This window comes from Primulina huaijiensis, chromosome 6 (genome assembly GCF_012295235.1).
Source record: "Primulina huaijiensis isolate GDHJ02 chromosome 6, ASM1229523v2, whole genome shotgun sequence".
NCBI lineage: Eukaryota > Viridiplantae > Streptophyta > Magnoliopsida > Lamiales > Gesneriaceae > Primulina > Primulina huaijiensis.
Genome location: NC_133311.1, coordinates 23,696,167 through 23,708,369, shown reverse-complemented (window position 1 = coordinate 23,708,369; position 12,203 = coordinate 23,696,167). Strand labels below are relative to the sequence as shown.

The following is a 12,203-nucleotide window of genomic DNA, read 5'->3' as shown; positions in this document are numbered from 1 at the left end:
CTATTAATTAGCTTGAGAGAAGCATTGGATATTAATCAGGTATGAATTTTTCTTAAGAATAAATATTTGGCATGATTTGTGAACATATATGCTTGCAGACTCATGCATGGAAGTACAAAATATATTCAAAATCTAAGAAAAATGAGGTCAAGTATAAACTCAAGCAAGCTATTAAATCAACAAAGGTCCAAATTAAACCACAAAGCAAACATTAAATACACAAATCTCATTCACAAATAACACACCTTGAGTGCATAATGAAGAAGACAAAGAATTGTGAAATATTTTCACTCAAACTTAAATTTCGTAAAATATGTCATGGATAAAATACGGAGAAGTCTTTGATATTATTATAACTCATTTGTCTAAGCAATTTATTTCAAAACTAAAGTTTTTATCTTTTAATAAATTGAAAATAATGTCTTACTAGTGTGTGTGTGTGTGTGTGTGTGTGTGTGTGTACGGCACGAACATAGATTTGGCTTTAGTGTTTGGTGAAAAATCAATTATCTTTTTCCATAGTCCGCCTTCGTTTCCCTCGCAGTTGCCGTCTCTTCGTCCGGAGCATTTGTATATATAAGAACCAAACCAAGAAACCTAAGAAGCAAAATTCAAAATCAGGAATGGAGACAAAGGGGAAGAAGAAAGAGAGGAGGAATTTAATAGCTTTAACAGGCGCCGCTGCTCTTGTGGCCGTTGCAGTCAACTTTGCTATCGTTGCAGTCAATACCCATTATAAAAATCGCAGGAAAAAAAGTATGTATTGAACGAATGCAATATAAGTTGCGGATATTTGGGTTCAAGAATTATATGTTAGATTGTGGTTCTACTTTAAATGACTAGACACCTACTGATTTTTAGATGTTTGGAGTTTTCCTGGTGTTTAAAAGTCTGTTCTTGAAAGTTTACGTGTGCTTTTCCGAGTTCCTTTTTAGATTATCCGACTCAAGAGTCGACTTTTTCTGTTCTGAGTTTTCCTTAATGTATTGAAGTTTGTTCTCAGAGATTTATTGGCGCATTAGACCAGTTCTTGAAATGTTATTTCAAGGTTGTGCGCAGGTTTTAAATCTTCTGATGTTAATGGCTTCTTTTAGTGTATATGCCGTGAATCGAGTCTGACTTTTTGTTTTTCCTGTAATCTTCTTGGCGTCTAAAAATTTGTTCTCATTGCTTTTTGGGTGTATAAAATCGGTTCTTGAAAATTTACGCAATTTACGTGAATTTTAGGAGCATTGTGATGTCCTTGGCTTGTTGTATAATGTAAATTTGGAAGACCGAGTTGGATGTCTTGATATCTTGAATTTTCTTGATGTATAAAAGTTTGTTCTCAGAGTTCTTGGAGCATAAAAATTATTTTCGAAAATTTTAGTTTGATTATTTGCGAGTGCTTTTACACTTTTTGATGTCATTGACTTCTTTTTTAGTTTAAATACGGGGAGATCAAGGCTGATTTATTTGATTTTTGGCTTTTCATGATGTATGAAAAGTTTGTTCCATAAAAATCACTTTGCGGATTTCTTCATTTACACAAATGGGCTGGGTCATTGACGGTGGCTTTGCAGTATTCGATGCTATTAACTTTTAGAAGTATGTTTCAGTCTCTAACCCATATGGTTTTGAACCGGTGAACTGAGGATTCACCAGCATTGTAGTTTTAAAATAATACAAAGACTTCACATTTTTTCCTTTTTTAATTTTAAAATTTTTAATTCACAATTCCTCCAAATTTCAGCTGTTCCTGGATCAAATTTTAGGATAAATTTATCTGCCTCTGAAATGCTGCGATTGGCAGATCACATTGTTGCAAAATCTAAGGAAATTCACGATGCAGTTGCCTTAGTTTCACTAGACAAGGTATGGTAACAAGCTTTCTCCTTCAACAACAGGCTCTTTCATTATGTGGATACATTTGTTCAAGTTTTTTGCTAACTGCTGATGGTTTTGCAACTTGCGCTCCTAAACAGAACCTAGTTAGGAATTTTTTTCCCTGAAATTAACTAATCTAGTAGATCATTCATTTTCTATCGTATCTGCTGCAACATTTTGAAATGTTGCCATCTTGTGCCTGAGTATATTTTCCTCTTTGACCTTTCATTTCTTCACCGTTTTCAGATTTTGAACCACATTTACTTGCTGATTTAAAATGGCATCACAGGTAACTTATGGCAATGCTATTCAACCATTAGCTGAACTAGAAGCACTTCATTTTCCTCTGATACAATCTTGTGTGTTCCCAAAATTGGTATCCGGTTCTGAAGATATTCGTAAGGCTAGTGCTGAAGCTGAGCGGCGAATTGATGCTCATATCTCCACATGCAGGTTTTGCATTATTTTGTCTGTAACTAATTAGTGACTAGCCAATGGTTCTGAATGTATTTTTTTAAAGCTGATCGATCATATGTGTTTTAATCTGACCCTTGCCAAAGAAAAGAAAATAGCAACTTATTATATATAACTGTGCAGTAAACTGGTGCAACTTCTCAAACAGCTTTTAGATTACATTATTACTTCCATAATCCCCTGGCCTGAGTTTAACGTGAAAGTAAAACTACCACTGTTAAACCCCCATGCATCATATAAATGTTTTTTGTTACTTTTGAGGATACAGGCCTGTTCTGGGAACAGAAGTCTGAGAGTGCATAAGTTTTTTTGAAACTTTTGCCGATGGTTATAGGTCAAGAATTTTTATTCCTGCTAGGAGAACTTGAATCTTGTAGTTATCCCTTTCCGAAAAGGGAAACTCTATGTTTTTGCTTGATAAGGTGTACAGATGGCATTTTCAAGATGATTCTCGATCATGAAAAAATGAATAATAGGTTAGAAGTTGGGAATATTAGGTTATTCAAAAAAGTAAATGTCAACGCTGTCTTGTGGCGATATTCACGTCTTTGAGGAGTTTTAAGTTTTTACAGTGTCTTGCGGATCGATTAAGTCTGGTTTGGAATATATGGACAGTACCAGAATAAACATATTTATGTTTTCAAAAATCATGTTGCGACTCCATTTTAGTAGCATACTAGCATTGTTATTTTGTAACTGAATCCTAACGTCAATCGCTTCCATGTCATTCATGTAGTAAGCGCGAAGATGTTTACCGTGTTGTCAGAACTTTCGCAGCACAAGGGAAATGGCAGAGCCCTGAAGTTAAACGCTTTGTTCAGTATTTGGTATGAACCAGTAAGCAAATTATTTATGGTCCTGATGCAGCTTTCTTGATATTTTCTTGGTTATCTTCTTTACATCTGTATGCTTATTTTATTGATAGTTATCTCATTTAAATTTTAATAGAGTTTTGTCTGATTGTTTTTAGCAAATGTAGATATTTATCTATTGTACCAAGATGCAATGATTAATTGGTAGTTAGTGTGAATCGGTGACATTCTATTTTTATATCATATTTATTATTTCAGGTGGCCTTTAGATTGAAACATTTCATTTGAGGAGTAAATTTGGATTTCTGGATTTGAAATGACTTCAATATTTGAAGATTTGAAAAATCTTGTTCTGGTTAAAAATAACTTAAAACTGAAGTCTGGATTTGAAAATCACATTAACAATTTTGATGGATTGGTAGAAAAGGTTTGAATCAAAAGGCACCAAATTCTTCCATCCAAACATGTCGGTAAAGAATTTAAAGTGTTTGTACTATTTTATTTACATTTTATGTCGTCCCTCTATTATTCTTGTTTCTTTGTGGATTAGTCTTCCTTATTTAACTACCTCTCTTTCACACAAGGTATAAAGAATTCCATCTTAGATGTTTGGTGCGTCTGGTTTGGATCAAACTGTTTGTCAGTCAAGTCTTTATTTTTCAAAATTTAGTGACAGGTTCGAGACTTTGAACGGAATGGATTAAATCTTACATCCACAAAGAGGGAGGAATTACAGCGGCTGAGGACGCAAATAGATGAGCTAAGTTTGCGATACATAAAAAATATAAATGATGACAATTCATTTATTCTTCTCCATGAAATGGAGCTAGTTGGTTTACCTCCAGATTTTCTTAAGGTTCGGGATCCTTCCTTGCATACTATCAAGTTCTTTTGATCTTTTCAATTTGAATTTGAATAAATTAGTACTGCTTGGCCTTTTTTCCCTTCATCGGTATCATTGAATGTCCTTTGGAGGGTACGATTATTAGTTTGGCCAGAAGATAGTTGGAAATTAAACAATACCAAAGACCATATTATCTATCCATAAGAATGTTTGTTAATAAAGTAATTGATAGCATACAAACTCTTTTATGCATTTCTTGATTCTAAATTAGGTTGTTTAGATGTGCTTGTTGGGTTAGTGTACCTTCCTTTCTGTGGTCACACTGTGTGACAGTGAAATTCGTGTATGTTTTATTTGCAGACTCTGGACAAAGCTGAAAATGGTAAATTCAAGATCATGCTGAGAAGCCATCATGTTGCACCCATCCTGGATTTATGCAAGGTGATTTTTTTTTTGAGAAAGAGCACGCACAGCTGTTGCTAATTACTTTGACATTATTTTGCTGTCATATCTGTGAAGTACACAATTACGACCTACTCTAGTTTCTTTTATGATTTATGAATCAAATTGCTACTCATGCAGCCTAAAAAATTGTGAATTAGCAAGTACAAAACCATTCTCTGATTGGATGCGAGGTTGGAAAAAGTTGGATATTTGTTTGCTGTTGTTGAGGGAGACAAGAAATACCATGATCTACTTACTAGTAATAGTTAAAAATGTATATTATCTATGTACAGAGATATTGGTCATCAAGAATTTACATGATACAAAACTCAAAACTTGAAAAAGTTTAGCTTATAGCTAAACATTCAAAGACCAACTAAGCAGTTCGATGTTTTCTACCATTTGCTTACTCTACCCACCCCCATGTTTTGTTTTCAGTTTTGTTATATGTATGTTTTAACTGTTAATACTTCACAAATTTGTAAATTTTAAGGTAGGGTCAACCAGGAAGTCGGTAGCTATTGCTCATGGCCAGAGATGTGAAGTCAATCTCCCCGTATTGGAAAAGCTGGTACTTCGTAATTTTATTATTATTCAATCTGTACATATAAATGTTGTCCACGGTCACTGAAATTCCTCTGCACACATGTTCTTTGCTACCACTCTTCAAAGTTTTATCAATAAATGGTTGTCTGTTGTATTGATCTTCACATGACAATATCTGATGATGGTTTATTTGCCAGGATTGCAAAAAAGTTGAATTATTTTGATAATCTTGATTTTGTTTTTAATTGCCTAGTCTTTGCACCTAATTTACAATTGTTGTTGACGAAATATCGTGCATATGAGGATTTTTTAATTGTATAACATCTCGGAAGTGGGTATTATTTGGAAAATATATTCCAGACTGTTTAGAAACCAATGAAATACACATCATTGTTGGCAATGTTGTAAATAGCGGGAGGCGGTGGCGAGGCGGTCGGCCGCCTAGGCTGTTGAATTTTTTTAAGTAAATTTTTTTTTATAGATAATCATATATAATCATGCATTATAATCACAAATATTCATCATTTTTTTTATGTAAGATGCGTAATTAAATAATGTTTAAATATAAAGAAGTTTCACACAATATAATCATCTAGATAATGTGCAAATAAATATATAAATGCAAACTAACAAGATAATTAATAAATATTCATTATTATATTAATGCTATTATGCTAACAAAGTAATATAATTACTTTTACCAAAAAACTAAGTTTAAATTTCAAAGTTTCAATCCATCATTAGAACAAGTACCGGACTAAACATAACTAATTTTCCAAATCACCTATATATACACAATCAACTACATTCATAATCCTCTCATCATCGGACTCAAAATCAGCATCTTCTTCATTCTCCTCCTCCGATGTATCTAAATCTTCGTCAAGTTCTCTAATAGGATGTTCCTTGCACTCCTTCTTGGTTGTAGCACTTCATCCGCTCCCAAGGCTTCCGCTATCATTCTCCAAGTAAGTCCTGAGGCAGGCGGCAGACAATTTATGTGATGGGCTTAGTCATAGTTGTCAATAGCCCCCGTAGCCCTCGCTGTAGCGAATAGCGTTGCGAAGTGACACCACATCGCAATGGACCGCACGCCGTGGACTTTGCAATAGCGCTCGCTATCCTCGCTATTGGCACTATATCGACAATCGCGATATCTGAAATGGCGGCGCTATTGCAAAGCAAAGCTACATGCTTATTTCATGTTTTTTTTTTCTAATTTTGGTTTTTTGGCATGTGTTTAGTTAGGTTTTTGCTGGAAATTAAATTTTTCTGCATTTCTTGCTTTATTTTTGTGTCTTCTATGATATTTCAATGAAAAAAGTTAAAATAATTTTAGGTTTTAGTAGTTTACAATTAAAGTTGATGGAATATTATGCTGGAAATTAAGGTTTTTGAATTCATGTTTTTATATGCAATATATTATAGATTTATATGTTTGTGGCATTTTACTTTCAAATAACTCTCGCTACGCTTTTCGTTATGCGCTATAGCGACGGGCAAACTTTGCGTTACACTATGTGCGATTGACAACTATGGCTTTAGTGTGGTTGGTTGTTAGAAGGAGTGAGAACCAAAAGTTGAAAAAAAGAAAGTGGGGTGTGATTTAAATAACTAAAATTTTGAGTTTTAAAATTAGTTGACTTTGACTAGGTTTTTAAAATTTGTTGATTACAACTTAAAAATGTTGATTGCCTCGCCTGGCCGCCTACTCGCCACCTCCACCCGCCTCGACCGCCTGCTCGCCGCCCTCGACCGCCTGCCCACCGCCGCATAGCTTGGACCGCCTAAAACAGCCGTCTCATGAGTAAACGGGGCAGTCGAGGGCCGCCTCGATCTCCATTTAGAACACTGATTGTTGGCAATGAAAGTGCTTTTTAATGTTTACTTAAGAATCCTTGGGATTAAAAAAATTACGCACTTAATGCACATCATCATTCATAAGTATTGGGCCGAGGCGATAGGCGGCCACTTAGTATTAAAAAAGTTACCAACTTAACACATATCGTTATTCGTATAACTTGGCATTATTGTCTCTTTTTTTACCTGGAACAAAAGTTTCTTAATACAAGATATTTTGAATCTCTTCATTGCTCATAATTTCATTGAGTGCTCTGTCACGAGATTTTGTATTTCTCGTTTACATAAGCCAATTTACATTTATCCTCTTTATTGTACCTCCAGATCCAGTTGAGGCATAAACTTTCCAGGTTACTTGGCTATGCGAACTATGCAGAGTATGCCATTGATATTAGAATGGCAAGCTCATCAACAAAGGTTTGTGATGATAAAATAACTGTTTTTTGACCTTATACTCGGTTGTTGATTATTCAAGTCCACCTTGAATATTTTGTTTCTTTTCTTCTTTTTGGAGTCCATATCAAGGGAAAAAAAAATTCTAGAAGTGCCATCAAAAGTTTCTGTTCATGGGTCAAGTAGCTGACCTGTTCTTTTAGATGTTTTAATTTAATTTAATTTATTTAATGAATGATTTTTTTTGGAGTTTCTTGTCTTTCATGCTTCATACACTATGCTTTTTTAACGATTAATATCATACACACATTGTGTTATTATTACAATCTCGCATCTGTTTTCTTCAGGTGTTCGAGTTCTTAGAGAAAATATCTACAAGCTTAACTGATTTGGCCTCAAAGGAACTTTCTCTGTTAAAAGAATTGAAGGTTCGTCGTGCTTAATTTCTTTTGTGAAAACTCATCTTCTTAAACATGGCTGTAAGTGTTTTAAGGCTTAGTATGCTTGTAATTTAGAGAAAAGAGGAGGGTGAACTTTCCTTTGGAATTGAGGACCTACAGTACTATGTAAAGAGGGTCAAAGAACAGCAATTTGATGTGGATTTTGAAGTTATTAAACAGTACTTCCCCGTTGGTTTAGTTTTATCAGGAATCTTTAAAATCTGCCAGGACCTTTTTGGTAAATATTTCACAACCTTTACTAAATTGTGAATATTTGTTGACTCATCTTCGTCCCATGACTCACAATCTTCCAATTTTCTCCTTGACGGAGGCTTAAGATTTGAGGAAGTAGCAGACGCAGACACAGATGTTTGGCATCAAGACGTGCAACTTTTTTCAGTTTTTGATTTGAGCTCTGGTGAACTACTGGGTTATTTCTATCTCGATTTGTATGCCAGGTATGAACCAGCTGGATGCCTGTGAATCAGTATTTCCTTTTGATCACCTAAATTGAACTTTATATCGTATTTGTGGCAGGAAAGGAAAATACAGCCACACTTGTGTCGTATCTCTTCAGAATGGTTCAAATATTAAGAATGCAAGACAGGTAATTGATTATATCGATATTCTCATTGTTTCAAATATATTTCCAATCTTAATTTTTTATTGATTAGGTATCGTGCCGATATTTTTTTAATCGACATTCACTTTATCTTTCTTTTCGGAGATCTTAGTTCAAAGCCACTGCAAAGAATTTCATCCTGATGGTTATGGGGTTCTTTCACACATTTTCCTGATATTTCATTGTGTTTTCCAGATTCCCGTGGCTGTATTAATTTCTCAGTTGCAGAAGGAAGTTAACGGACACTCCACCTTGCTGCGATTCTCCGAAGTAGTGAACTTATTCCATGAGTTTGGTCATGTGGTATGTTTCTTAACAATTAAGCTTGGATTCTCCGGAATATAGTTTTGAAACTCTCTTAATGTCAATGCCACGAGCCCATGAGACATTGCGTACTCAAGTTTATTACGATGATACAGTTTCTGTATTCTTGGCTTGATAATTGCATCTCTTTTCTTTACGAGAAAATTAAGGCTCAGGTAAAGTCATCAAGCATTAAATATTTAATTTTTGTAATCTATTTTGGGTTGTGATTTTTATCTTAAATGTTGGGCCACTGGTTTAGTCCCAGTTCATGTGATTTTGTTCCAACATCAAATATGTTATACCTGATAACAGAAATTCTTGATTAGTAACCCGATTCTGATGATTTAGGTCCATCATATATGCAATCGAGCCCCCTTTGCTAGATTTTCTGGCTTACTAGTGGATCCTGACCTTGTGGAGATCCCTTCCCTCGTATTGGAACACTGGTTTGTCTTCTATCTTTTGTGTTAATATCTGAATAAAAATAGATTTAAACTTATGATATACTTCTGTATTTTTGCTAGGTGTTATGAAAACGGCTTTCTTAAAATGGTCTCTGGTTTCCATCAGGTATTCTAGATATAATTTACGGTTTCTTACAGTTCTACATAAGTTTAAGCTATAGTTTGAATCTTTTGTTACGTCTGAATGTTACATTAACTTTTGGCTTTCAGGATATCACGAAGCCAATCGATGATGACTTATGTAGATTGCTTGAAAGATGTAGATTTTCATTCTCAGCGATCAAACTGAAACAAGAGATTGTTTATTGTAAGTTTTAATGTGTATTTTCATGGGAACAAGCAACTCTCTTTTGAGCTTCAAATTCTTGAAGTTACCTGTTTGATATGAGCTGGTGTGTTGCATTTTCAGGTCTTTTTGATCAGATCATACATTCCGTGGAAAATGTAGACATGCTTGGGCTGTTGAATCATCTTCATTCAAAGGTATATTCTCTGATTCTCTGCAGAAGCTGTCAAGCCACCCCTAATGTGGATGGGAAATTGTCGGAGTAATAACAACGATATGTATGTAGCTGTTTGCATGGCATGCCCATTGAAATGTGTTGTTTGCCTATCGTATCTTTTTGAGTTGCACCCACATAATCAACTATATTTTTTTGGTATGGAGACAAATGGTTGATCTAGTTAGTAGGCTGCCACTGATATAGCTGTCTTGTAATGGCAGTTCATGTTAGGATTGCCAATGTTAGAAGGAACAAACCCAGCATCATGCTTTCCTCGTGCAGTCATTGGCTACGAAGCCACTTGTTACAGTCGGATATGGAGTGAGGTTGGAGTCCCTCCCCGGTCATATTATAGCATATCTTGATACCAGATATTTTAAATTGGGTGTCGTTGGATGTCTGGTAACAGGTTTTTGCGGCCGATATATTTGCCACAAAGTTCCGTGATGACATATTTAACCAAAATGCTGGGATGCAGTTCCGGAAGAAGGTAACTGCCCGTAGTGTAGTCTGTACCTAAAGAAATCACATCTAACTGTCAACCACAATCATCGTATTGTTCTTGGTTAAGTTTCGACGGCATACTTTTGTTTTTGGCAGGTATTATGTGCAGGTGGTGCAAAAGACCCATTGGAGATGTTGACAGATTTTCTTGGAAGGGAGCCTTCGTTACAAGCTTTCATAGACAGCAAAAATCATTAAATACAGCCGGGTGGGTGCCATCACTGTCTCGAGCCAACAATGACAAAACTCTCGGTCCAGTCCATTTTCCCAGAATTTAGTTAATAGTTCGTTCGGTAAAAGTTTGCTGTTTTCTTATAATTTTCTATAAAATGTATATTCAAACTGTTCAGTGACCGACAAAGATAATGGGTTTTGATTTGAAAATGAATTGCTATTTTTTTATTATTATTATTATTTGTTTTTTCTTAATCATAGAAGAAAATCAAACTTAATATATTTTCCATTTAAATTAATAATTTTTAAATCTACATATTTTGAGAATAGATGATATAATATATTTTATATTTTTCATAAGTATAGATAAAAATCAAACTTATATTATATTTTATAATTAATGAGAAGGTTATATTTAAAATTCAATTAGTTGACTTTTTTTTTTTTTAAATTCCCTCTTCACAAGCCTTGATATTTAAAAAGGAGAAATGAAGATAAGATTTAGTCATTTAGCCACACAGGTCTGGACCTCTCCACAGGTTAGTTAGACCATGTCTTTGAATCAGTTGGTGAGGCTTCCCTTATCCTCCGATGGAACAACAGCGCGTGAACACTCATTTATCAGCCACTCCCTGTTTCCTACGTCTACCCATAAGCCGTACCACCAAAAGCTAAAATTCCCGATGGTGGTTGAAGCTAAAAGCAAGAAAGGAATGGCGGCCAGGCAGTACCAGCGGCAAGCACCTCCTCCATTACCGAAGCTTGAAGACGACGGCAACCCAAAATTTGTGATCTTTATTCGCATGGCTAATGTTAGCTTTCTATCTCTCGCATTCCAAGTTTATATATCAATTCATCGATCTCCAAGGTTCTTTTGGCAAAAAAGGCTTTGTTATCATCTCTACCCTTTTCCGATGCATTTGTTTCATCTATTATAAATTAGTGAGATTTAATTATGTAAAAAAGGCTTCCTAACTAGCAACTATGACTGGCTTTTTTCTTCTTGCTCTCAGGTTTATCTTTGGTACCCTCTTAATATTGTGACAGGGGGGACCACTGCGAAAATCATGGTCGCTGCGAAGGACAATTTTCTGGGGAAATATATTTACAAAGATACACTAACCAGAAATCTTGCAGCTGTTGTTTATAGAGTGAGTTCCTTATCAGTGTAATTTCATATCTAGTTCATTGCGGTCCCATGATATCTTTCATTGAAACAGGATGAAAAGGAAATGCAAAAGATGGCTATGAAACAGTTTCGTGTCTTGCGGTCTGCTACTGAATTTAAATATGGCTACAAGCTCGTTGTAATTTTCTCACTCTCTACTTTCCTACTGTGTTTATGTTTTAGACTTTGATATTGCGAAAAAATATCTGAGGCTCCATTTTCTACTTTGTGTTTAACATACAGGAAAATAACAATCTGCGGGCTGCACTTGCTGCAAATGATGTAATTGAGGTAAGGATAATTTATGATTTTGAATTTTGCTTATTGAATAGTCTTCATCACTTGTTGGCAAACAATCCCCCGAGTTCGAATATGGCCTTAGATTTTCTTTCAATGTTTCCAGCTCCCATCTCAGGAAGAGCTCAAAACTGTGCTTGATAAAGTGAAGGACTTCTTTGGGGGTGCCAAAGAATCTTTCGGGAAGATAACATTCTTAAACTCAGAAGCAGAAACATCAGAAGATGATAAATCCACGTTAGTACGATGAACTTTACAGATTCATATGGAGTTCATTCCTAGACATTTTTAAAATTGTGTGTATGTCTTTTTGAGTTGTATATGAAAAAAAATTGCTGAAGTTGAATAGCTGAAGAACATGACGATTTTTGTGAGATAAGGAAATCACTTGCTTCTAAAGCTTCGGTTTTGTACACAAAATCGTTCATAGATTTTTCTTTCCATCTTCTTCAAGCTTCTGCGCTATGTTGATTGCAGGTACATCTT

At 35.0% G+C, this 12,203-nt stretch overlaps 2 protein-coding genes across 3 annotated transcripts; both read left to right on the top strand.

Annotated features, from left to right (window-relative positions):
• Positions 1–474: 474 nt before the first annotated feature.
• Positions 475–10,464, top strand: LOC140978578 (probable thimet oligopeptidase). The gene is made up of 20 exons (XM_073443742.1): positions 475–756; positions 1,733–1,854; positions 2,156–2,319; positions 3,077–3,167; positions 3,829–4,008; positions 4,357–4,437; positions 4,934–5,011; positions 7,171–7,263; positions 7,587–7,667; positions 7,755–7,917; positions 8,011–8,137; positions 8,217–8,286; positions 8,497–8,604; positions 8,956–9,053; positions 9,132–9,177; positions 9,282–9,378; positions 9,481–9,554; positions 9,796–9,900; positions 9,984–10,064; positions 10,175–10,464. Exons 1-20 carry the CDS (start codon positions 624–626, stop codon positions 10,274–10,276), a joined length of 2,094 nt encoding a protein of 697 aa, XP_073299843.1. The 5' UTR covers positions 475–623; the 3' UTR covers positions 10,277–10,464.
• Positions 10,465–10,736: 272 nt separating this feature from the next.
• Positions 10,737–12,166, top strand: LOC140978580 (protein HHL1, chloroplastic-like). Of its 2 annotated transcripts, XM_073443747.1 has the most exons (6): positions 10,737–11,064; positions 11,266–11,403; positions 11,473–11,559; positions 11,664–11,711; positions 11,824–11,954; positions 12,067–12,166. In XM_073443747.1, exons 1-6 carry the CDS (start codon positions 10,804–10,806, stop codon positions 12,068–12,070), a joined length of 669 nt encoding a protein of 222 aa, XP_073299848.1. In that variant the 5' UTR covers positions 10,737–10,803; the 3' UTR covers positions 12,071–12,166. The 2 variants fall into 2 exon arrangements, with proteins under 2 accessions (XP_073299848.1, XP_073299847.1); XM_073443746.1 differs by having other exon boundaries at positions 10,738–11,064; positions 11,824–12,166.
• Positions 12,167–12,203: the final 37 nt, after the last annotated feature.